Source organism: Contarinia nasturtii, unplaced genomic scaffold (genome assembly GCF_009176525.2).
Source record: "Contarinia nasturtii isolate CC-2019 unplaced genomic scaffold, AAFC_CNas_1.1 Cnas_scaffold_493, whole genome shotgun sequence".
Classification (NCBI taxonomy): Eukaryota; Metazoa; Arthropoda; class Insecta; order Diptera; family Cecidomyiidae; genus Contarinia; species Contarinia nasturtii.
The window spans coordinates 2,980,154-3,003,117 of record NW_022197846.1 but is presented as its reverse complement, the minus strand read 5'-3'; the positions used below and the strand labels follow the sequence as shown (position 1 = coordinate 3,003,117).

At 33.9% G+C, this 22,964-nt stretch overlaps 1 protein-coding gene across 2 annotated transcripts; it reads left to right on the top strand.

Annotated features, from left to right (window-relative positions):
- Positions 1-1,249: 1,249 nt before the first annotated feature.
- LOC116339237 (acetylcholinesterase) lies at positions 1,250-22,101 on the top strand. Of its 2 annotated transcripts, none has more exons than XM_031765002.1 (12): positions 1,250-1,411; positions 7,290-7,937; positions 8,213-8,354; positions 8,570-8,822; positions 9,535-9,818; positions 9,905-10,054; positions 10,195-10,252; positions 17,180-17,322; positions 17,464-17,616; positions 20,908-21,071; positions 21,145-21,320; positions 21,445-22,101. In XM_031765002.1, exons 2-12 carry the CDS (start codon positions 7,657-7,659, stop codon positions 21,582-21,584), a joined length of 1,944 nt encoding a protein of 647 aa, XP_031620862.1. In that variant the 5' UTR covers positions 1,250-1,411; positions 7,290-7,656; the 3' UTR covers positions 21,585-22,101. The 2 variants fall into 2 exon arrangements, with proteins under 2 accessions (XP_031620862.1, XP_031620863.1); XM_031765003.1 differs by lacking the exon at positions 1,250-1,411 and adding an exon at positions 1,552-1,841.
- The last annotated feature ends 863 nt before the right edge of the window (positions 22,102-22,964 follow it).

Sequence of the window (22,964 nt, the reverse complement as noted above, 5' to 3'; positions counted from 1 at the left end):
TCTCTCTATATGATTTACAATATTCTTTTTCCCTCTTTTTTTTCTCTCTCTCTCTCTCACACTCTCACAAAATGTACGAAAGATTACTTGTGAAAAAAAAAACACTAAGAATAATGACATCTTGTGGGGCTTATGCTAACTTCGTGGTGGCTTTCAAATAAAAAAAGAATATATTATACTCAACTTATAGATGAAACTTGACATTAAATGCGTTTCAATGAAATGGGATGTGTGTCATTACAATGAATACTTTAAAAAGTATGATGATACAATTTCTTCTTCAACAAGCTAAATATGTGTGAACAATAAAGACATTTTATAACAATGTATCAGTTTCATGGCTATAATTTTTTTTTCTTTCAAATATTGAATGTCAAGACGAGAAAAAAGCGCATAAGATAAAGCAATTTATCTAAAATCGGCTCAGACTTTTTGATTTGCTTCGAGTCGCCGATTTTTTTTTTCGTTTTCTATATCTCTCTCACTCTATACTTCCCCCCATTATTTTCATGTTAAAAATCGAAAACATAAATAAACGCTTGAGAATCGCAAACCCCAAAATCATCAGCTCGCATGCGGTGAACCTTTTCCATGAATGCCATGATTGGTTTTAAACTGCACAATCTGAGCACTAAATGATTTGTTACAATGTGGTTTCATTTTGAATGCATAATTTATGCTTTTAATTAGTCTGACCGTTTAATTCGCGAACGGCAAGGCACGCTTAATGCTCCCCATCTCTCTCATCGGTGTGTAAGCGTGTGTTCGCGCACGAAATTAAACAAGCTTTTTATGGCACTAACTTATACACCGGATTAATATGGATATTAATGATAAAATGAACTGAAAATGATGAGAATAGAAAAAGGAATTGCGACGACGACGAAGAAAGAAGCTTTTTTTTTCAAATATGATTCCATATCTTCTTTATCCACTGCGAGTAATAAGCGACCGTTGCTCCTCCGTTCGCGATACAAAAAGTAAATGGAAACTGAAGAAAAAAATGTTTGCACATGCTGTGTGCCTCGTAAGCTATGTTATAGTACACACACGTTGTATATGGTGTATTCGAATATGGAGCAGCTGCAGAGAGCTAGAACCAATACTAGCGTACTCATCCATTTCAGAAATTTTCCCCGACAATCCGATTAATCGGTGTGTTTTTTATTCGGTGCGCTATTATTTAGTGTCATAGAAGATATAGTTGTGTGTTGTTTCCCATTCGAAATTCAGTTTCACTTGAGCCGTTGTGTGGATTGAACCGAACCGTGAGAAATTATTGTACATCGCAACATCCAACCAAAAGAAAAATATTACTCAGAAAGTATTGGTGAACCAGCAAGGCAGCGAAAGGAGCACAATTTTTTCAAATAAATTCGAAATAAACGAAACCGAAGAAGAAAAGAATCAAGTACGATACGAACGAAATTCAATTTTTAAGTGGTTCCTTCAGAATTCTGTTCACTGATTTGTTTTTTTATTTTTATTTCTCGTTTTTCTTTTTCTTTATTTTCGTTTTTGTGTGTTTGTTTGAGTGTATGTAGTGGTGATGATGATGATGATGATGGTGGAGGAATTGTTTATTTTGTTAATTCCGAATTAAAATTTCCTGACATTGTTTTCAAGGTGCTTGTGTGGACGAATGAAATAAAAAAAAAACATATATACACACTCATACAGCAAGGAGAGTGAATAACATATTTCTTTGCAAGACAAATAAAACCACCAAGTAATATATTTGTCGTTCAACATTTTTGGCGGCAGTGTTGTTTTTTTTTTATTCAAAAAAAAAAGAGATAACTTGACGTTGAGAATTGATAAAATCAAACACGACATATCCTGTAAGTGAAAATTAAACGACATTTTTTTGACTGATTTAGTGAGATAAAGTGAAGTTATTTAACAGTGTACATTAAAATAACGTTAACGATTAATTTTGCAATATCATAATTTTTCTGCCCATCGTAGCGATTACGTAAATTCTTTTTTGAGCTAAAAACTCGGATGAAGTAAATTCATTTTATATTCATTTATGATGTTTTCAAAACATAGAAAAATTATTAATTTCAGAATATGTGATATTTATATTTATTCCAAGCCTGTCTTATTGAAACGAAATAATCGTATTTTTATAAAGTTTTTTTTCTCTTGATTTTTGGGTTAGCGATGGTTTTCGATTGGCAGCATTCGTTCCTTTTGCTCAACTATTCCCATTCGCAAGACTATCCGATAAGAAAGCAAATGTGGAGGGGAAGGGCAGCGAAAAATAAATGCCTTTATTAAATTCTTTGTTGCTTGTTGTATGCAAATCATGGCATGATTTAAGATTTGTATTCTATGGGGTCTATTTTCTCCATCGTTTGTACACCGATTCGATTCGAATGCAAAAAGATGTAAATCATCTTTAATTAAATAATTTTAGCCAATTCAACGCCTTCTTCCATGAAGTTGGATAATATTGGATCATTACTTTCAAAAATTGAGTTGCTTTTTTATATCTACTTAGCACCAGTCATTCTACTTTTTTTTAAAAATATTCTATTGAGTTCATGAGATACACACAAAAGGAATGAAAAATGATTTCAATGAAGAATTTGAAACATATTCACTAATCAGAAATAAAGAAAGCGTGTTGATTCCAGTAAAAACTGAATCATTTGAAAATTCATGGTCAACGGTCTATTGGCGAAGAGAGATTCTATAAGAAAAAAATGATATATATTTCTGTATATACAGAACGATTCTGAACCTCTCCAGTTGACACATTTGCTTGAACACTTCAGCAGCCGCAGTAGCGCACAGAGTCTTTCCAACTGATGTAGCATCATAATTTATTTGCACATTTTTCCCTGAAGCGTTACCATAAATGCCATTATGAAAGCTTCAATGATTGTGCGATCGATATGCATACATTTAATATCTAAGATTTATTTTCATATTTTCACAGGCCACACAATCACACAATGTCTAGACATAATAGTGACATGCCATTTCAGCCATGGTTACAATATATACATAATTCAATTTCTTTTTCGACATTCTCGTCGCATCTTCATTTCAGCGGTTGAATAGAGATAACAACCACAACAAAAAAAAAAAAAAAAGAAAAACAAAAGGAAGAATCAAAGCAATCAAAAACTAATTAATTAATAAATTACTTAGCTAATATATTCTGCGGTTCATTTCCTACTAAATTGTTCGATAATCGAAATGTGTCCAAAATTCGGGCCAATTATCTACGGTACGAGCAAGAGAGGGGAGAGACAAATAAACAACGGCAACAACAACAACGATTACAACAAATCAATTATTCGAATCGTATTCGATTGAGCATTGGCTTCCGTAAATAACATTTTGTTCAATTTTAGCCAATTCAATTCCGCGTTCAATCTTTTTTAATTTTGGTTTCATTTTTTTTGGTTGTGTGTTAACTGACTTTTCCAAATCTGTGTAGGAGTGAAGACCAAATCTTTCGATATATTACACATTGTGATCAATTTTATACATTCTTATGTTGTTGGTTTTTTGGGGGGCTGTAAATGGTAGTCAGCCAATTCGAAACATTTCAAATGCTTGAAAAGATGATTTTTACATTAATTTGCTATTATTTATTAACAAAATTGAACCCTTCAAAATTCAGTTTCTCAGTCTTTCTAGCTACATGGAACTGCTCTCTTTTGATTTTTGAAATTCTCGCATGCCAATATAATGTATAAAATATTTAAATTAATGATAAAAAAAGCCATACATATTCAAAACATCATTATTAATATAGAACAATCCATAAAGTCCATTGAAAAACGAAGAAGAGGGAATATAGTGCAATGGCCTGTAACCATTTATCGATACTTATTTGTTTATGACGGGCACTTATGATTAATTTGAGTTTAAAAAAAAGCTTCCAAAAATGTGCTACGCTCATTTTATTACTGAATACGAACCAATTCAATTGCATTCAGAATATATATACATTTGGTCTTCTTCCGATATTCTTCATTTATTTATATTGTCAATGAAGCCCGAAATTCAAGCATTGAACTGAGTCACACGCGGGTTGTGTGTGTGTGTGTGTGTGTGTGTGTTTTGTAGTCAACATTTATCAGCTCAATTACCTCAATTATCAATCAGCGCTTCACTAAGCGGTTACATAAATGCCCCAAATGTGCACACAAATGGTAAAATGCGCACGACTCATGTAAAATAAGTGCATAAGTTGAAATTGAGAAACATTTATATTTAGTCTCAATTGAAAAACGGTCGTTTGTATTATATGAAGTAAGCTGTTGAAATATATATACTTAAGTTATGGATAGTTCACTATAAGCACATCTGATACCTTATATATATATAATTCAGAGGCGACTAGCCAAAAATCAATGAGCACTCAAAGAAAAATGTCAATGTCTGTTGTTCATATATAAGCCTAAATAATGTGAGAGCAATGAAAGAACAAAACAAATAAACGCAGTCAGTATGCGAGAGAGTAACTGATTAAACAACAAAATGTACAATCATAATAAAAGAAGAGTGCAACGTTCCCGGATAGACGCAATATACGCCACACACTATACGACAAAAAAACACTACAACACAGACCCGTACAATGTGTAAATTATGCAGTTGTAATACCACTCACGCCTATTTAAGTGATTCACACACGAAACAAAACAGTAACGGCACATAAATTATGGAATCCTTTGCCTGTTTTAATTTGAGAATACATTTTTGGGACACAAATTGTGTACAACTTCACATATTTCTATTTATTTTATTTTTAATTTTCCAATAAAGCATGATATTTGGAGAGAGAGAAAAACGTGTAAATTTATGAGGCACAAACGGCAACATTGCGGAACATCGAATCTTATGCGTCACAATACATGTCAAGTTTAAATGCGGATTTTCAATTCGGGCACCAAAAAAATCGAGTTCTCATCCTCCCCATTTTTCGATCAATTTCACATACATATAAAAAGAGATAATCACTTTCTTGAAATATTCAATTCGATTTAAAATTTCCGAATACAAATCACAACGTTAATCGTAATAAAATACGAAATCAATAGAGTTTTATAAGTGAAAATACGCTCTTTCTCCCGGCTATCATTATCTATTTGGGAAAAAAATCGAAAGAAGAACGTGTGTGCTTGAGTTTTTTCGTTTTAATTTTAAAAGTTGTGGCACTATTTGGACGAATTACAATTTTCCCTTGTGCTTGTTTAATCATAGACTTATGGCGCAAGAATACAAGTGCATTCACCAACAACTGAATTTTTTATTGGTTTTAGAATGAAACGCTTGTAGAGACATAGGGCGAGAGGGAAAGAGAGTGGAGTAACAGAAAGAAAGAGAAATTAAATAAAATGAATATCAAAACACATGTAGCCAGCTCAGAGTCTGACACAATGTAAATCAATTATGAACATGTTCGATGAATATGGAGAATCACATGCTGTGCTACATGAAATAATAGTACGTGGCTCAATCAATTTAAGAATGTTCATATGCGTCCAATTTCCGAACTTATAGTTCGACGAGGGAAAAGACAAATTGCAGTGTTAGTGAAGATTTGAACCATATTTTTTCAACACACACACGAAAAAAAAAACCATTACAACAACAAAGACATACCCAAATGAATAATTAACTATCTATTGATTTTTGACGATTCGAATCGTCGTAATTTATTCTAGCTTAATAAAATTATTGTATTTGCGTGAATAAAATTTGTCCATTACACATTTATTGTGATGTAATTTTTAAGCATACACACACATACATAGAGGGAGAGAGAGAGAGAAAGAGTCTTCATGGCCGGCAAGGCACAAAATAATCAAATCTGAGTCCAATGTACAACAGAACCAGGAACCAATTTAAATTTCATATGTAAACGATTATGTATACCTCTGCCACGGACTCTGTCCAATTTCTCCATTCCTCATTCGTAAATATGCTTTGAATATAAATTAGACCAAACATTAGCATTTATTAAAATTATTAACTGCCGATGAAATTGCCGTTTTTTTTATGCTCGTTCCATTTTTAATGAAACGAAAACTACCCCAAATCGTTTAATTTAATTGTCCCGAGCACTGATTTTAGAAAAAATAATTATTCACAAAAAAAAAATACATGAAAGATGTTTAAATGAATAGACGGAAGACTCGAAAAAAATTCGAAATGAATAAATTGCAATCGAATTCTTTTCCTTTCAAAACATTTTCACATCTTGTTGCTAGAGATTTTTAAGATGAACTTGTCCATCCTTCAACACCTTCAATTCATTGAATAAAGAAATTGGAACAGAAAAAAGGAGGAGAAGAAGAAGAAATCTAATAACCACCAGATTCCTTATATTAAGTTCTGACATTTCCGGTATAAATGTAGGTGTGGATTTATATGTGTTGGTTTTTGACAGAGCAAAGAAGAGATAGAGAGAGAGAAAAAAAAACAATACTACTTCACACCATTCCATTGAAAATGCAATAGAATAATAATTCTATGGGCATAAAACATCTCTCGTGGCCTATTTAAGTTTAGTTCTATTTTTAAAAAAATGAAAGAAAGAGATGCATTGAAATCTGCTATACTGTGTCATTGCATTTGAATGTTTTCTGTGGAATATTTTTCCTTTCAGCGATGCATCCACCACAATCTAGTGACATAAAGCAGACTTTTTGACACGTTACTGACTCTGTATGCTCACATATGCAAGCGTTCACACCTACACAAACAGAATTTATTGAGAAAAATTGCTGGAATCGCCCAAGGAATCAAAATAAATATGTATATATGTGTGTGTACATATTTTTTTATAAAAGCTTTAGCATGATTTATCAAGAGTGTGAAAGTGAGATGAATCGGAGGCGAAATGAGAAAAAAACGACAAAAAGGTGTCATTTGCAACGCGTTCACTCGCATAACAAAAAAAAAAAACGAAATTATGTAATAAAAAATTGCAAATGAGAAAATTAAACGAAACATTAGATGGATTTAAATGAATGTCTTGTGGTGTAGTGTCAAAACGTCAAAGTATATAGAATTTTTGCCGTTCGTGGTTGGGAAAATGCCGAATGAATAGAAGCATAAAAGAACATATTGTGTTATACATTTAGGGCAAATAAAATGTGTGATTGCCAAAGTTTGTTGTTAAATCAACCATGAATATTTTCATTTCCATCACCAAGACATAATAAGAAGAAGATCCTTGAAGATTTTACCACTTGGCACACTCATAATATTCTAACGATTAAAGTTTCATGACAATTGTTCATATATTTTCGTTTCAGGGAATGTAGAGAGAAGGGGCAGACTAGCTGAAATGCGTACATTGAGAAGAACAAAACATATCCAGTGAGAAGCAAATACACACAACAGAGCTGCAAGAACGTCGATCAAATACATATCAGTTTTTTATGAATTAAAAACACCGAAACGAAACAAACAAACAACAAAAACAACAACAAATTAAATCGTTGATATCCATATTTTTGAAATCTAGTCTTAACATTAAGCATCCTAGTCTTTTGAAATTTTTTTTTTTTTTTGGACGAAAAGGATTACTCTTAAAACATATCACACTCATAAGCTAAATAATAATAATAAAGGATACATAAAAAACAATAACAACCCCCGAAAAGGAAAGAGATCGTAGTCATGATATCACGACTGGTGCCGTTATTTTCGTTTACATTTTGTGTAACACAATTATTTACACCTGCACATGGAATTATCGATCGACTGGTCGTTCAAACAAGCTCTGGACCGATTCGCGGTCGCTCAGTGAAAGTGGAAGGTCATGAAGTACATGTTTTTACCGGCGTTCCGTTTGCCAAGCCACCCATTGATGGACTACGATTTAAGAAGCCCGTTCCGGTTGAACCGTGGCATGGTGTATTAGATGCAAGCCGACTTCCACCAACGTGTGTTCAAGAAAGGTACGACACAGAAATGAACAGAAGAAAAAAAGCACAAAATCAATAATCGAACTTGTGTTGCAATCACATATTCGGCAGATTTCGAGTGAATATAGCAAGTGCACGTATTCAACGATGCTATTTACTCTACATATTGGAAGCGTGAAGTTCTTGTAAAATTCATTTGATATATTTGCCATAAAATATTTGTTGCAACATGCACACACTCATACAAGCACATAAATATGGCCCAGGCGCTGATTGTTAAAATGTATGTTCAATTGGTTATCTTACAGATACGAATATTTCCCGGGTTTTGCGGGCGAAGAAATGTGGAATCCAAACACTAATATTTCGGAAGACTGTTTATACTTGAATATTTGGGTTCCAGTCAAACCAAAACTCAGACACGGGAGAAATGCAAATGGAGCGTCTGGCGTAAGTTTTTGTTATTTCTTAAAACTTTTATTTCAATTTTTATCACCGTTCCATTTCACAATTTAAAAACTACTGACCTCTTTGCCTTGACTGATTTTTTGGCTTTTTAATTGCATTTTCACACTTAAGCACAATTAAACAAAAACTTTATTAGGGCACTTTTTTCTCTCTCCCACTATTCGTTGTTTCGTTGCTAATTTTATTCAAATTTCCAGCATAATAACGGCGAACACGAGCACACCACACACGGAAACGATGAAACACAAACAAAACAAAATGGTCTGGCGATGTTGGTTTGGATTTATGGTGGCGGTTTTATGAGCGGCTCATCCACTCTCGACATTTATAATGCAGAAATACTGGCGGCGGTTGGCAATGTCATCGTAGCATCAATGCAATATCGTATCGGTGCATTTGGTTTCTTGTACTTGGCACCGGAATTGGGTGACTTAAAGGATGAAGTACCAGGTAAAATGGGTTTCCGGTACCAAGCTCCAAACCGTTTTTTTTTTCTGTTTTAATTATTATTTGTAACAACAAGCCATGTTAATTACAAATTTATGGTTGTTTGCTTTTCATATACATGACATAAATTGCGTATTGGCACCGATTATATTCACCTGTGTGCATTATTATTCCAAATTCAAATACAATAAATGTTTGTACAACAAAATTGCTTTTTTATCGATTTGCAAACTGGTTTCTCGGAATGTATGTTGTACACACATTTCTTCATCTATATATTTGATGGCAAAAATAATTCGTAGTAAAATTATATAGTTTTTGCAATAGAATTGGAAAGTGTACTATTATTCTTGAATAATATTTGTTCACGTGGAAGATTGAAGAGCACAAACTTCAACATCTCAATAAACGAAACGATTTTCAATTTGGAAAATTTCCTTCGTTGCGACAGCATTTTAACGCATCTCATTGCAAAGCAGACGCTTTTCAATCACACTTTACACCGCGCATCAAGGAAGTGTAATCCATTTTCACTAAAGTATGAAGAATATGGAGTATGTTTTGTTGTCGAAGTGACATCCAACTGCATTTTGATTTGTGATAAGTCACGGTGGTTCAGTTTTGCGAATTTGCATACATCGACATCTTTTTCTTCATTTTTTTATTGTTGTTTTGAATGATTTTCTATATTATTATCGATGCTTTATTCAATTAGGTAACGTTGGAATGTGGGATCAAACAATGGCGATACGTTGGTTAAAAGATAATGCAAAAGCATTCGGCGGTGATCCCGATTCGATCACATTATTTGGTGAGTCTGCCGGAGGTAGTGCAGTTAATCTTCATCTGTTGTCACCAGCCACTAGTAAACTTGCTCGTCGTGGTATTATACAATCGGGTACATTGAATGCACCATGGAGTCATATGTCAGCGGAAAGAGCCGTTGATATTGGTCTCGCACTCATCGACGATTGTAATTGTAATTCAACAATGTTAAAAGTAAGACGATGAACAAACACCAAAAAAACACACTGACAACAACAAAAAATAATAATGATTCAACGTTTGACTGCGCGTTTTTTCAGGAATCACCACAAGTCGTGCTTAATTGCATGCGAAGTGTTGATGCAAAAACGATATCAGTGCAACAATGGAATTCATATTCCGGAATTTTGGGCTTTCCATCGGCACCAACTGTGGACGGTGATTTTATGCCATCCGATCCAATGACCATGGTAATTATTATTGGTTAATTCTTTTTTTTTAACAAAACTATGAAGCTTTTGTGTTATTTAATTTGAAGTACACTGTACTGATATGATTAACCACGAATATGTAAATAGTATATATTTTATTTCGTTTAATTTTCATATAGCTTGAAGAGGCTGATTTAAACGGCATCGATATATTAGTTGGAAGCAATAAAGACGAAGGTTAGTCCAAATATTTTATTACATAAGTTCCATTTCATTTGTGTGTATTATTTACAAATGCCAAGCCAATGTAGTAAAAATGCTGTATTAAAAACCATACAAATTATCATTACGACTCGGTCGATATGCGTAATGAAGGTCACGCTCATATAGCTATGGGCAAAGGCATAAAGAAAGAAAAAGCAAATAAAAAGACATAAAAACCGATAAAAATGTTGTGGTACGAAAAGAAAAAAAAATCAGTAAAAAAACCCATCTAATGTCGCATGCCACATTCAACTGCATAATACAAAATAATCTAAAACAGCAACAACAAACAAACGAAATCAAAATATTGATTTATATGCACATGCATGTCAGAATTGAAAAATCACAGCAACAAAATAAGCAAACAAAACAATGTAAACCGTAGAAAAAGCTCCGCCACTTTCAACGAAACGGGTGCGAGAGAAAAAAAAAATTGTGCGTATATACATATATATTTTATATACGATATGGGTATGTGTACATAATAGCTTTACCAATGATAATCATCGACCTTGAACTCAGTCAATTTTTCTCTATTTCGCATACGCACAAAAAGCTCAACATCGTGTACATAAAGCGTGCATATATAAAACAAGAGAAAGAAAGAGACGGAGACACACGGTTACCCAAATGAATGCCTTTACACATGGAGGTCCGTTTATGCTTTTAGCCATATTAAAATGTGTACGGGACGACGGTAAATTCGTTTTTTTACGCATACACCGTAAAATCAAACCGTAGGTATCTTTATCTCTATATCGTAACACACAACGATTTTCGATAGCATATACACGTGCTGACGAATTATTGTGCATGTGTTACGAGTGGCACGCTTGGCCTCAATTTTTTACGATCCAACGTATACGTCTCAATAATAATAAGAAGAGAGAAAGAAAGAAAGAAAGAACGAACGAAAATACGAAGAAAAAGCGTTGAGCGTAAAATGAGCACAGTCAAAGGGATACAAAGGAGTGGAGATAAGTATTTGGCCCATCGTAAACGTGAATATAATATTATTGAGTTGTTGATAGAACCAAAACCAGCAACCATCGAATTCGAATAAAAGATTAAGTAAATTCAATTAAAAGATTCACTGTCAAGAGGAAGAATAGAAAGCACGTCGCGACTTTGGGTATTTTGAATTATTGTATAACATAATAAAATCTATATAATACCATTTTTTTGTCACCATACTATCTCGTTTGGTATGGAAAATTTTCAGCTATTGTAATTTTCGAAAATGTATGTTTTTTTCTCTCGTCGTATTGAAAAGTTCGCCTTTTTTATATATCGAATATTGTATTGCAAAAATCCTGGAAAAATCACAAACAAAAGCATATACACCCAGTTATATAATACAGCGCATGCAGGCATATACAAGCACAATGCCAGGGTTTAATGGGGAAAACTCAGTTTTCCTTTGCAAAAGTGCCGGATTCGCCAGCGTACGACATTCGTTCCAGCAAACCCTCGAACAGACACAAATTTCTGTTTCCCTTCTCCTCATCTCCCTATTACTCTCTCTCTCTCTCTCTCTATCTCTTTCTCACGTACACATACACAAATGCACGCACCCGCTTCTTTACTCACTTCATTTTACAATGTTGTTTTTTTTTATCTTCCTCCCGCTCATTCGTTCTCTTGTGCTCTTCTACTGTTTATTGTCGCTATAGTACACTTTGCTCGTGCAGTCAATTTATTTATTTATTATCCCATTCGCATTCACATTCGATCGTAATGCTATCAGCGAACACAGAGTTTGTTTGGGTAAATAAGAATTTCCATTTTCATTTATTTTTCATATCTTTCTAGCTTAGACTCTGGCGATAGATTTTTCGTCTCCTTTTACTGCTCCTTTCGTTTTGCATCCGTTCAGTTTGCAATGGGTTTTATTATAAATATATACATTTTAGTATAGCCAGGCTATTTTGCTACTTGTTGTGTTGCTGTGTGGTGCCAAAAGTCATAAATGTCCATACGAACGTTCTTACTATTTTCATGTTTTACTTTCAACAACAAAAAAAAGGAGTAAGGCAAGCATAATGAATGCTTGATTCGTCTTCCTCGATTTCGAAATATCGTACATGTAAATCATCAACATGTTATACGTAGGCGACTATTTAAGTTTCTTCAATATGTATGTTTTAGTATTGCCCGATGCAAACCATTGTCATATTCGTTAAGTTTAACATTTTGTAGCATAAACGTTCTCAGAACGTTTTGTCATTCGATCGTTATTTGTATTGTTTACCGTAACATGTAAATTGCGTCTCAGCCAAAAAATGAATTTTACTCGTGAAAATTTTCGAGCGATTATTTTTTTCCACTTTCGATTGGGTGTATCACAACAACAGTGTTTTGATCAACTTCATTTGGCCTTTGGCGATGAAGTACCAAGTCTTCGGAAAATTTATAATTGGTACAACGAATTCAAGCGCGGTCGCCTATCGCTCATCGACGAGTTCCGCGAAGGTCGTCCAAAATCAGTTGTTGTACCAGAAAACATCGATGCTGTCAGAAATATGATAATGGAAGATCGTCATGTAACATATCACGAGATTGAGGCATCCCTGGGCATTAGTGCGACCAGCGTATTTAAGATTTTACATGAACATTTAGCTGTCAGAAAGATTTGCTCTCGTTGGATACCACATAATTTGACAATCGCTCAAAAAAAGGCTCGTGTCGATTGGTGTAAACAAATGCTCAAGAAATTCAATCGTGGTGTTTCAAAATCCGTGTATTTTATCGTCACTGGTGACAAATCATGGATCTACGCGTATGAGTCCGAAACTAAACAGCAGTCGACTGTATGGGTCTTTCAAAGTGAAGATAACCCAACAAAAGTTTATCGAGCTCGAAGTGTTGCGAAGCAAATGGTCGCCTGTTTTTTCGCGATAAGTGGTCATGTGGCAACAGTTCCACTAGAGGATCGTAAGACCGTCAATTCTGATTGGTACACCACCATTTGTTTGCCCGAAGTGTTTGATGAAATAAGAAAAAACAACCGCCGTCGCAAAATAATTCTTCATCATGATAATGCGAGCTCTCACACATCTCATCAAACAGTCGATTATTTGACCGGTCAAAAGATCGATTTAATGGGTCATCCACCGTACAGTCCTGATTTGGCACCCAACGATTTCTTTTTATTCCCGAGCGTGAAGAATAAACTGCGTGGTCAACGATTTTCATCGCCCGAAGAAGCAGTTGATGCGTTCAAAACACACGTTTTGGAGATATCACTTTCGGAGTGGCATGAATGCTATGACAAATGGTTCGAGCGAATGCAAAAGTGTATTGATCGTCATGGCGAATATTTTGAAAAACAATAAAACCATTTTCGATGAAACCCCATTGTCTTATATATGTTTTTGAAAAAACTTAAATAGTGACCCTCGTATTCAATACAAATACGCAAATCATTTTCCAAAGTAAATAAGATGAACAAGTTCAGCGTATCACGTGTAATTTTCCAACATTTGCATCTTTTCAAACATTTGCACAGTAATTTTCCGACAAATTCGAAAGCGCATCAAATGAAAATCAAAATGATTATATTGAATTTATGTTATGAAATAGAATACACGTGATTTTCGACATTCAGTCAAAATGCCTTGTTAGCTTGAACAAACTAAGTAATATATATTGGATAGAAAAACTACATGTTTTTTATTATCCATTGAAAATTTCGCAGATATTTTTCTTTACTTTTCGATTTAAACTTATTTGCGGTTCAATTGAGAGAGAAACTTTACATGGTGGACACAGAAAATCCACATTTTTTTAAATTTCATTCCATAAAAGTGAACTTCATTTTCCGTTGCTAAATTTTGAAGACGAAGAGGAAGAGGAAGAAGAACAAGTAAGCAATTGAGTATTTTTCCATGAGAATATATTGCATTTAAATGTTTATCGTATAGTCACAAAAAGTGTTATAACTGCTATATACACACGCACACGATGAAAAAGAGCAACCTTCATTTATTTCTCACGTTTACTATGGCCTGTATTTTGTACGATCAAGCACATTTATTATATAAAGAAGAAGAGAAAAAAAAAATTGGAAAACCCGCAAAAATATGCTATTTACGACGCAGTTTGCTGCTGAGGCAATTTCAAATGTATTACAGGGCATTTGATACGACTTTGATTTTAAGCAAAATAAAAAAGAAACATTTCCGTTCTTTTACTCTCTCTCTCTCTCTCTCTCTCTCTCTCTCTCTCTCTCTCTCTCTCTCTCTACCATTGTTATCTACAGTAAATGATATCTGTTTGTGAAAGGCGCTAGCCGACAATTATTTTGATTATTTTCTCTTGTTTTTTTTATACACAAACTTTATCCGTGTGTATTGTCGTGTGCGTTGCGAATGGTCAGTATTGTGTACAACAATGTTTCCATTAAACATGAATAAATTACAATTGGCCTGATGAAAATATAACATATAAGGTATAATGCGTCAAATGTTGTGTTTTACTTTTCCGCACACACCTAGTGTGTAAGGTAAAGTATTGGAATCGGTCGAAAAATATGTTTTCTGGGTGTTTTTGGGGTCAGGGAACACGAATCTAGCGTTTTTTCGATGTCCGAATGTATGTGCGTACCCTGTACCCTGTATCCTGTACCCTGTACCCTGTACGCAAAAATTTGTTAACACGATACCTTTCAAACAAGAAAAGCAATTCAAAATCTGACTTCACAGGATGATTGGGGGTGCCGAGGAATAGAAACCATTAGACGGGTAGGAATATCAAAACGTATTTTGTACTGAAATGTCACTTTTGCAAAAAGATTTTTACATCCTACTGCCATCTACTTTCGTATCGATTACTATTCTAATATCAAAACGAAATGAATCCACAAATATGTTTCTAGTGGTTAATTTAATGAATATTATGATTGCCAATCTTTTAAAAAAATGTTTTATTCATAAAAAAATATTAATCGGCAATAAAAAACGTGAATGCATCGTTTTAACAAGTCGAAATATCAAAAGCATTCACTCAATAAAGTTGTGTATTGTGAGAGCCAACTTCAGACAGATTGTATATATGTGACAACTATTTTTTGACATTTGTAAAACCGGTAATTAGGTGTTTGTGTTTCAACTATAAACATTAAACATGCGAAAAGTAATTTTGCTTTTTTTTTATTAATCATCATTTTACTGTGACTTTTTTTCTTAATTTTTACATTTTTATATTTTTGATTCATTATTGGTTGTTCTTTGTGCTTTACTTTCATTTTTTCCCTGAAATTTAGAAGTGTGGAATGTGCGAAAAATCGTTCATTCGTTTACAAACTTTGCGGGAACACGTCGAAAATGTTCACCAGCCAATGAAGAAAAAATTCAAATGCCCGAATTGCGACATATTTTGCTCGAGACCGCACAATTTAAAGGCACATTTTCTTCAAATGTAAGTATTTTGAAAAAATTGTTGATTGATCTATTCACACGTTCACAGATAATAGATCATGGTTCGGCAACAGCTGATTCAGCAACAGCTGATTCAGCAACAGCTGATTCAGCAACAGCTGATTCAGCAACAGCTGATTCGGCAAAAGCTGATTCGGCAACTTCTGATTATGTGCGAGCAAAATATGTCGCAATTCGGGCATTTGAATTTTTTCTTCATTGGCTGGTGAACATTTTCGACGTGTTCCCGCAAAGTTTGTAAACGAATGAACGATTTTTCGCACATTCCACACTTCTAAATTTCAGGGAAAAAATGAAAGTAAAGCACAAAAAACAACCAATAATGAATCAAAAAAATAAAAATGTAAAAATTAAGAAAAAAAGTCACAGTAAAATGATGATTAATAAAAAGAAGCAAAATTACTTTTCGCATGTTTAATGTTTATAGTTGAAACACAAACACCTAATTGCCGGTTTTACAAATGTCAAAAAATAGTTGTCACATATATACAATCTGTCTGAAGTTGGCTCTCACAATACACAACTTATAGGTTGGTGGCGCTAGGAGTAAGTTTTTTTGAGTGCTTGCTTTTGATATTCCTACCCGCATTAGATTATGAGCGACTTTGGTTGATAGAGTAACGTGTCATGTCTGGTGTGATTCCCATGGCCATCCATGGGAAAAATTCAATTTTTCATCCAAAAGTGATATTTAATGTATTCCTAAACACTCAAAAATATGTATTGGGGGGTTTTTGGGTGCGAGAAAACCGAATATGACGTTAGTTTTGCGATACAAATAATTTTCGACACACTTTTCATACAAAAATTTCTAAAAATTTGGATTTTTGTATGAAAGCCATGCCTGTATCATATCGTAATGAGCTGAAACTTTGCACAAGTTATTTTTTTCACACAAAAATAACATTCCGAGGGTTTGAAGGGATTTCAATGCATAATAGAGGTACCTTCCGAAGAAAATTTTGGATATTTTGCTCAAAAACGAAAATTTTGTACCACTCAATTGTATTGAAATCTCTTCAAACTTTCAGAATGTTAGCTTTTTGTGAAAAGAATAACATCTGCAAATTTTCAAATGATTACGATATCATACAGGCATTGAAAAGTCTATCAAAAATTATTTGTATCGCAAAACTTATATCAGATTCAGTTTTCTCATGAATTCATATTTACGGTAAAATATACGTAATAAATGCATATTGTGGATCACAGTGCGGAAAAGTTCATCTTACGGATGTAAGACATTTTATTTCTTCCGCGTTTTACTTAATTTGGAGATGGTGTTGTTGCTCTTTGGTTTGAGTGCGTATTTCATTACTCAGCAATTAAATGGTTCGCTTTTAACCATTGCCATCGTTATCGTCCTCTTTCCGCTTTCATTACGGGAAATCTCGTTGTTTTTGTTGTTGTTGTTATTCAAGAAAATAATTCTCGCTTTTCTGTATATTTTTTTACATTACAGGCACATACTTTTTGCTATATGATTTTATCGACTACTTTGAAAAAGATGCGCCAACCAATCTGCCGCGAGCCAAATTTCTTGAAATCATGAACACAATATTCAACAAACATTCGGAGCCTGAGCGAGAAACCATCATATTTCAGGTAAATATTTAATGATTTTGCTGTAATAATCTGTAGGTTTTCTCTCATTGAGCGTACAAAGCAATATGAACGAACAAACGAAAAAACAAGAACAAAAAAAAGTTTCAATACCGAAAAATGAAAATCGGAATGTCATTGCAGTACACCAATTGGGAGAATATAAATGATGGCTTTCAAAACCAATATCAAGTGGGTCAAGCGGTCGGCGATCATTTTTTCATATGTCCAACCAACGAGTATGCGGCCGGTATGACTGCGCGGGGAGCATCTGTACTTTACTACTACTTTACACATGTAAGTACTTCCATTTACGTGCCCATATTTTCAATGTCAATATCCATTATTGATTAATACGAGTGCTTCAAATATAATAACGTTGTTTCCGAACTCATGCACGGCTATTCTCTTACTCTCTCCATCACATTCAAAAGCTTCGCATTTTCTCTATATATGTGTGTATTATTCATATTTTTCTCACTCTACCTTTCTATTTCTTATTCTCATTTCGAATATTAGTTTCTCTCTTTGTCTCCCTTGATGTTTTATTATTTCCGTCATTTCATTACATCAATAAAGAGTCTTACGGGAGTAAGACGAACTTTTCCGCACGGTGGTAGTTGCGTATTTTATTAAGAAAGTTCAAAATAATATTTTTTCGATTTTTCAAGCCTTTCAAGCGGCGTAAAGTTTGAGGCCAAAAAATATGTTTCAACTTTGGCAACGAAATATTCTTTAATTTAATAGCAGAAGTACCCGAGAAAAGATTTTTCACACTTTCATGATGAACCTATTTGTACGACATTTGAAAGTATTCTATTATTTTCCAACAAAACACTATAAAAAATATGTCTGACGCTAATTTTGGCATAGAAATTATTTTTGAAACACTTTTCATAACGAAAGTCACAAAAAATTTGGATTTTTGTATGCGAGCCATGTCTGTATGCTACCTTAATGGTGTGAAACTTTGCACGGGTTGTTTTTTCACAAAAAAATAACATTCGGAGGGTTTGGAGAAATTTCAACCAAAATTAAGAGTACCTCCCATACAAAATATTCGTTTTTGAGCCAAAAACTGAAAATGTTGTATGGGAGGTACCCCTTAAGCAATAGCACTTAACATCCTGTTAAGTCAGATTTTGAATTAAGTTTCTACGATGAGCGCAATCTTGCTAACAAATTTTGCGTACGACGTACAACGTACGACGTACAGATTAACATAAACCATGCTCAAAACGGCCTGATTCGGGTTCTCTGACCTCAGAAACGTCCAGAAAACATGTTTCTGAAGTTTTCAAAATTTTGACCGATTACAATACTTTTCACCTTACACTATGTGTGCGGAAAAGTAAAATCAAGTGTCAACCAGACTTTGGGTTGGTCAGATGAAGGACTTTTCTTGTACGCACCAAATCTACTGAAAGTTTGAAGCTTTGATGTCACTTGTAGGTACACAGAAGACATGGAAAAAGGAGAAAGAATAAAGAAAATGCAAAGGGACAGCTACAAAACGGTGAAACAGTGAATGTTTTAATTGAACTGTTGTTTGAAATTGTTTTAATGCAAACGAAACACTTTTCAATAAATAAAAATTGGCTTTTGCAAAACCAATGAACAAATATAATGGTCTTTCGCCTCGAAAAAGTGAAATCAAAAGCGAAACACATGCCATCCAATCTGCAGCTTTTGAGTTTTACTTCGTGAAATTGATAGAGATATAAGAGGCAACTCAGTGTGCCGTGAGAATGTGTAGTATAGAAAAAGAGTTCAAATGCTTCCATACGGAACGTTATATCAATAAGTGCGAAGGCACAAAAATGTCAACTATCAAAGATAATCCAAGGTCAATTCGTCTGCAATCGTACACACACACTCTCTCTCTCTCTCACACACACACACACACACACACACACACACACATACCATTATATTCATACATAAGCACCACAAAAGTCTTATGCTTATTATGTTGTATATAACATTGGAATATATATATATATATACAGTTGTGTGAAGTGGTATCAAATTGAGACTAACGGTACGGTTTTACTATAAGAAAACAACGGTATCTCTTTTCCGAATCCATTTGCTGTAGACATTTCACTGACTACGTCGAAGCATTCGAATCATTTGAGTTGCCGTACAAATTTAACGAATAACTAAAAGAAGTATACACTTCTGCTAAGTTTGTTTGTTTGATTTGTGTTTTTTTTTCCTTTCTTTCTTTTTGCTCTTCTGTTTGCTCCTTCTGTCGTTAATGTGTGTTGTTGGTGTAGCGAAAGTGAAAGTGCGTGCCGAAATGGCATTCATTGGCTTCATGGCAATGGAAGGTGTGTAGTAGAAGTATACTATGTCCCATTGGAAAAACTTTAGCAGCAACAAATGAACTTGAAATTATCTGTAACGAAGGAAATATTTTTTTTCTTTCTTTCTTTCTTTCTTTCTCTCTTTCTGTGTATTTAAAGAAGAAAAAAATGGATGATTTTAATTCGCTTCTCTTGTTCCAATAACTTTGACTCTGTAACATATAACAAACATCGCACGCTCCCTATTGTACTGGCCTCTATCTCTCTCTGTATTTGTATAAAAGTGTTATTCTAGCTGAACAAAATATCAACCCATTATTTGAAATTGTACATATTATTCCATAGACGCACGAAAGAAAAACCCATAGTACATGCACATGACTATCTTTTCCACCTTATATAATGTACAAGCAAATGCTTTCACTTTTCCATGGAGTTAATGTATGTATATGTTGATGGTATTGGATGGTGAACCTGTCCCGTTTTTTCATGTTCGTTTTCAATTTGAACAATTTTATCGTATTTTCATCGTACGGTTTTCAATATCGCTTTGAAATCAATCAAATGAACGTGTGTCCAGAGCTCAAAACCACATGAACACCTTCTTTTCTCGAGTTCAAAAAAAAAAAACACAAATCAAATAAAATTCTAAATTCAATTTAAAATCGTATGAACGTTTTCCTTTCTGCTTTTGGAGTCAACAAACAACTCATTAATGTAGTAGACATTTTTGATTAAAATGTTTATCTTGAACATTGATTACAAGCATTTGCTTCGTTCCGTATGGTTTATCTCTTTATATATATATCGAATATAAATAACAAAAAAAAACACGAATGACACACGATAATGTAACGCGATATCTATTCTGCATATATTTGGATAAATAAAGAAGATGCATACATTTAAATGGATATCAATTTTACTGCTGATTGATTTAATAGAGTACGGCTCCCTTGACAATGGCTGATTTTTAGACAAACTTATAACCGTGAATGTGTGCGTATATCTATATATTACCAAGCATATTGTGTGCAAATTCAAAAGCTCAAATGAAACCAAAAGTAAATATCCACTTCGATCCATTTCATCGACACACCAGCTGTATGGCTCGACTTTGACCGCAAAACAATTGAATGTGAACATAAATTTGTGTGTTTGTGTGTCTTTAGATTTGATTAGATTTTATTGCAAGATCTTCTTCTTCTTCTTAAGAGGTTCTGATTTGGTTGTAATTGTTTCTCTCTTTTTTTTTTCATTTTAATCGTACAAAATTTAGCGTACCAGCACATCGCTTTGGGGTGAATGGATGGGTGTTTTACACGCTGATGAAATTGAATACATATTTGGTCAACCATTGAACAATTCATTGCAGTACAGAGATCGAGAGCGTGAACTTAGTCGTCGAATGGTGCAAGCTGTTAGTGAATTTGCACGAACTGGGTAAAATTGCATAATAATTGGAATTGGTCCGGGTGTAATTACAATAAAAATCATTTGCTTTTTTGTGCAATAGAAATCCATCATTGGAAGATGAAGAATGGCCTGAATATAGCAAGGAAAATCCAATTTATCGAATTTTCAATGCCGAAGGCGATGGAAAACATCAAAAAGAGCATTTCGGCAAAGGACCAATGGCCTCAGCCTGTGCATTTTGGAACACATACCTACCACGACTGTCAACATGGACAGGTAAGTTAATCACTGCAACCGATTTTAATCGATTGTCTAATGAATATGTCCATACTCTTGTTTCTTTCGTTTCATTTTTCATTTCGTGTTCGGTTGTGATTTTGACAACATTTCTATGTAATAGATTCAAATAGTTTACCGTGTTCGGATCCAGTTCAAAGTAGTACAGCAGCAACGCCTACAAAAATCTCCAAACTTAGTTTATCTATTGGCCTTAGCATGATTTTAATGAAATTAATTCAAAATCATCTCACAGGAATATAAAAGGAATGAGCGCCGCCAATAATTTGATGAAAGAAAATACCTAACAAAGAAAAAACCAAACAAATGATGTGAATCTATCGTTCAATAGATGAACGAAATCGAATTGATGAACAAAAAAAAGCAGTGAAATAAAACCAGTAGCTGTTACCCTTCAGAGTAAAATTAGAAGTGTAAAAAAAGTTTAAGATATGAAAAAAAATCTATCCAGCAACTGGCAACGCTCCACATATACGACAAGCTTATTGTCGTTTATATGTAAGTCTCGGAGTAATTTGTGATATATATACATTCAATAGCTCCAGAATTCACTATTGAATGATTTGGACGATGAACAACCACAAAAAATAACCATTTTTCCACTCAGTTTTGATGATTTAATTTTACCAAAACAAAAATGGATAGAGATTCGATTCACTCAAATTAGATTGAGGTTGCATTTTCAAAATGAATAGGAAAATACATAAGAAGCAACAAATGCCTCGGTTTTTTTTTTAATTTTAAAAACCAAACAGTAAATGAAACATATCATCAATAATAATCGAAAAATAAAATTATTAGGACTTCAATGTTGTTAACAAAAAAAAAAAATCTAAAATTAACGTAATCTATAACAACTGTGTACTTTTGCCGGATCCATGCTCAGGCTCTGCAAACAAAAAGGAGCAAACAAATTCACCTTCAGTGTTTTCATTGCATTCGTTTTGTATGCTGCGAAGAATGAAAAGATGCAGATGGGCTCATTCGATTGGGCTGCTTATGCTTACCTTAACACGCAAACATCCTCTCTCGGCCTTGCTGAACGCATTATATCGTGCTTCGATTGGCATTTTCCGGTATTGGGCTTCGCGCCGCTAATGTTCGCTGCTTTGGTTCGATTAACAATGATCTTGGCAAATCAAAACTCAACCAAAACAATAAAATACCATTGTGCCCACATCTAAAATCTAGTTTTCACCTCTGTAGAGTTGTGCATTTTATCGAAACAGTCTTCCAAAAAAAAAAAAACGATTGAAAGAACATGTTCTTAACGGTTTTCATCATTGTCATCACAGTTTGAAATAGACACAAACATCAAATTTTGAATTCCATTATATTTTACAGTATTGAAACTTGGCAGATGCATCCAAATTTCATGATATTAAAAAAAGTACCATGTTCAAAAAATCAGCGCGCGATGATAGTTTTTTCCTTAGCTTGAAGTGATTTTGATGGTTTAGGTCTCATATGGAATTATATTCGTTTCGTCTCACTTCTAACCACTTACGTGTTCCAATATTAAGAATATCTATACAAAACAGTTGTTTCGTGTGTACTGCCTCAATATTTGGATTAGAAGTTTTCGGGAGTAAATCCAAGTTATTCATTTCACACAATGAAAAC

What these genes read in the sequence shown, in the direction of transcription:
- LOC116339237 (XM_031765002.1), top strand. Translation starts at nt 7,657, where the DNA reads ATGATATCACGACTGGTGCCGTTATTTTCGTTTACATTTTGTGTAACA. An exon ending in ATGCAAATGGAGCGTCTGGC is followed by an intron (nt 8,355 to 8,569) that starts GTAAGTTTTTGT and finishes TCAAATTTCCAG; the next exon opens with CATAATAACGGCGAACACGA. An exon ending in AGTGAATTTGCACGAACTGG is followed by an intron (nt 21,072 to 21,144) that starts GTAAAATTGCAT and finishes TTTGTGCAATAG; the next exon opens with AAATCCATCATTGGAAGATG.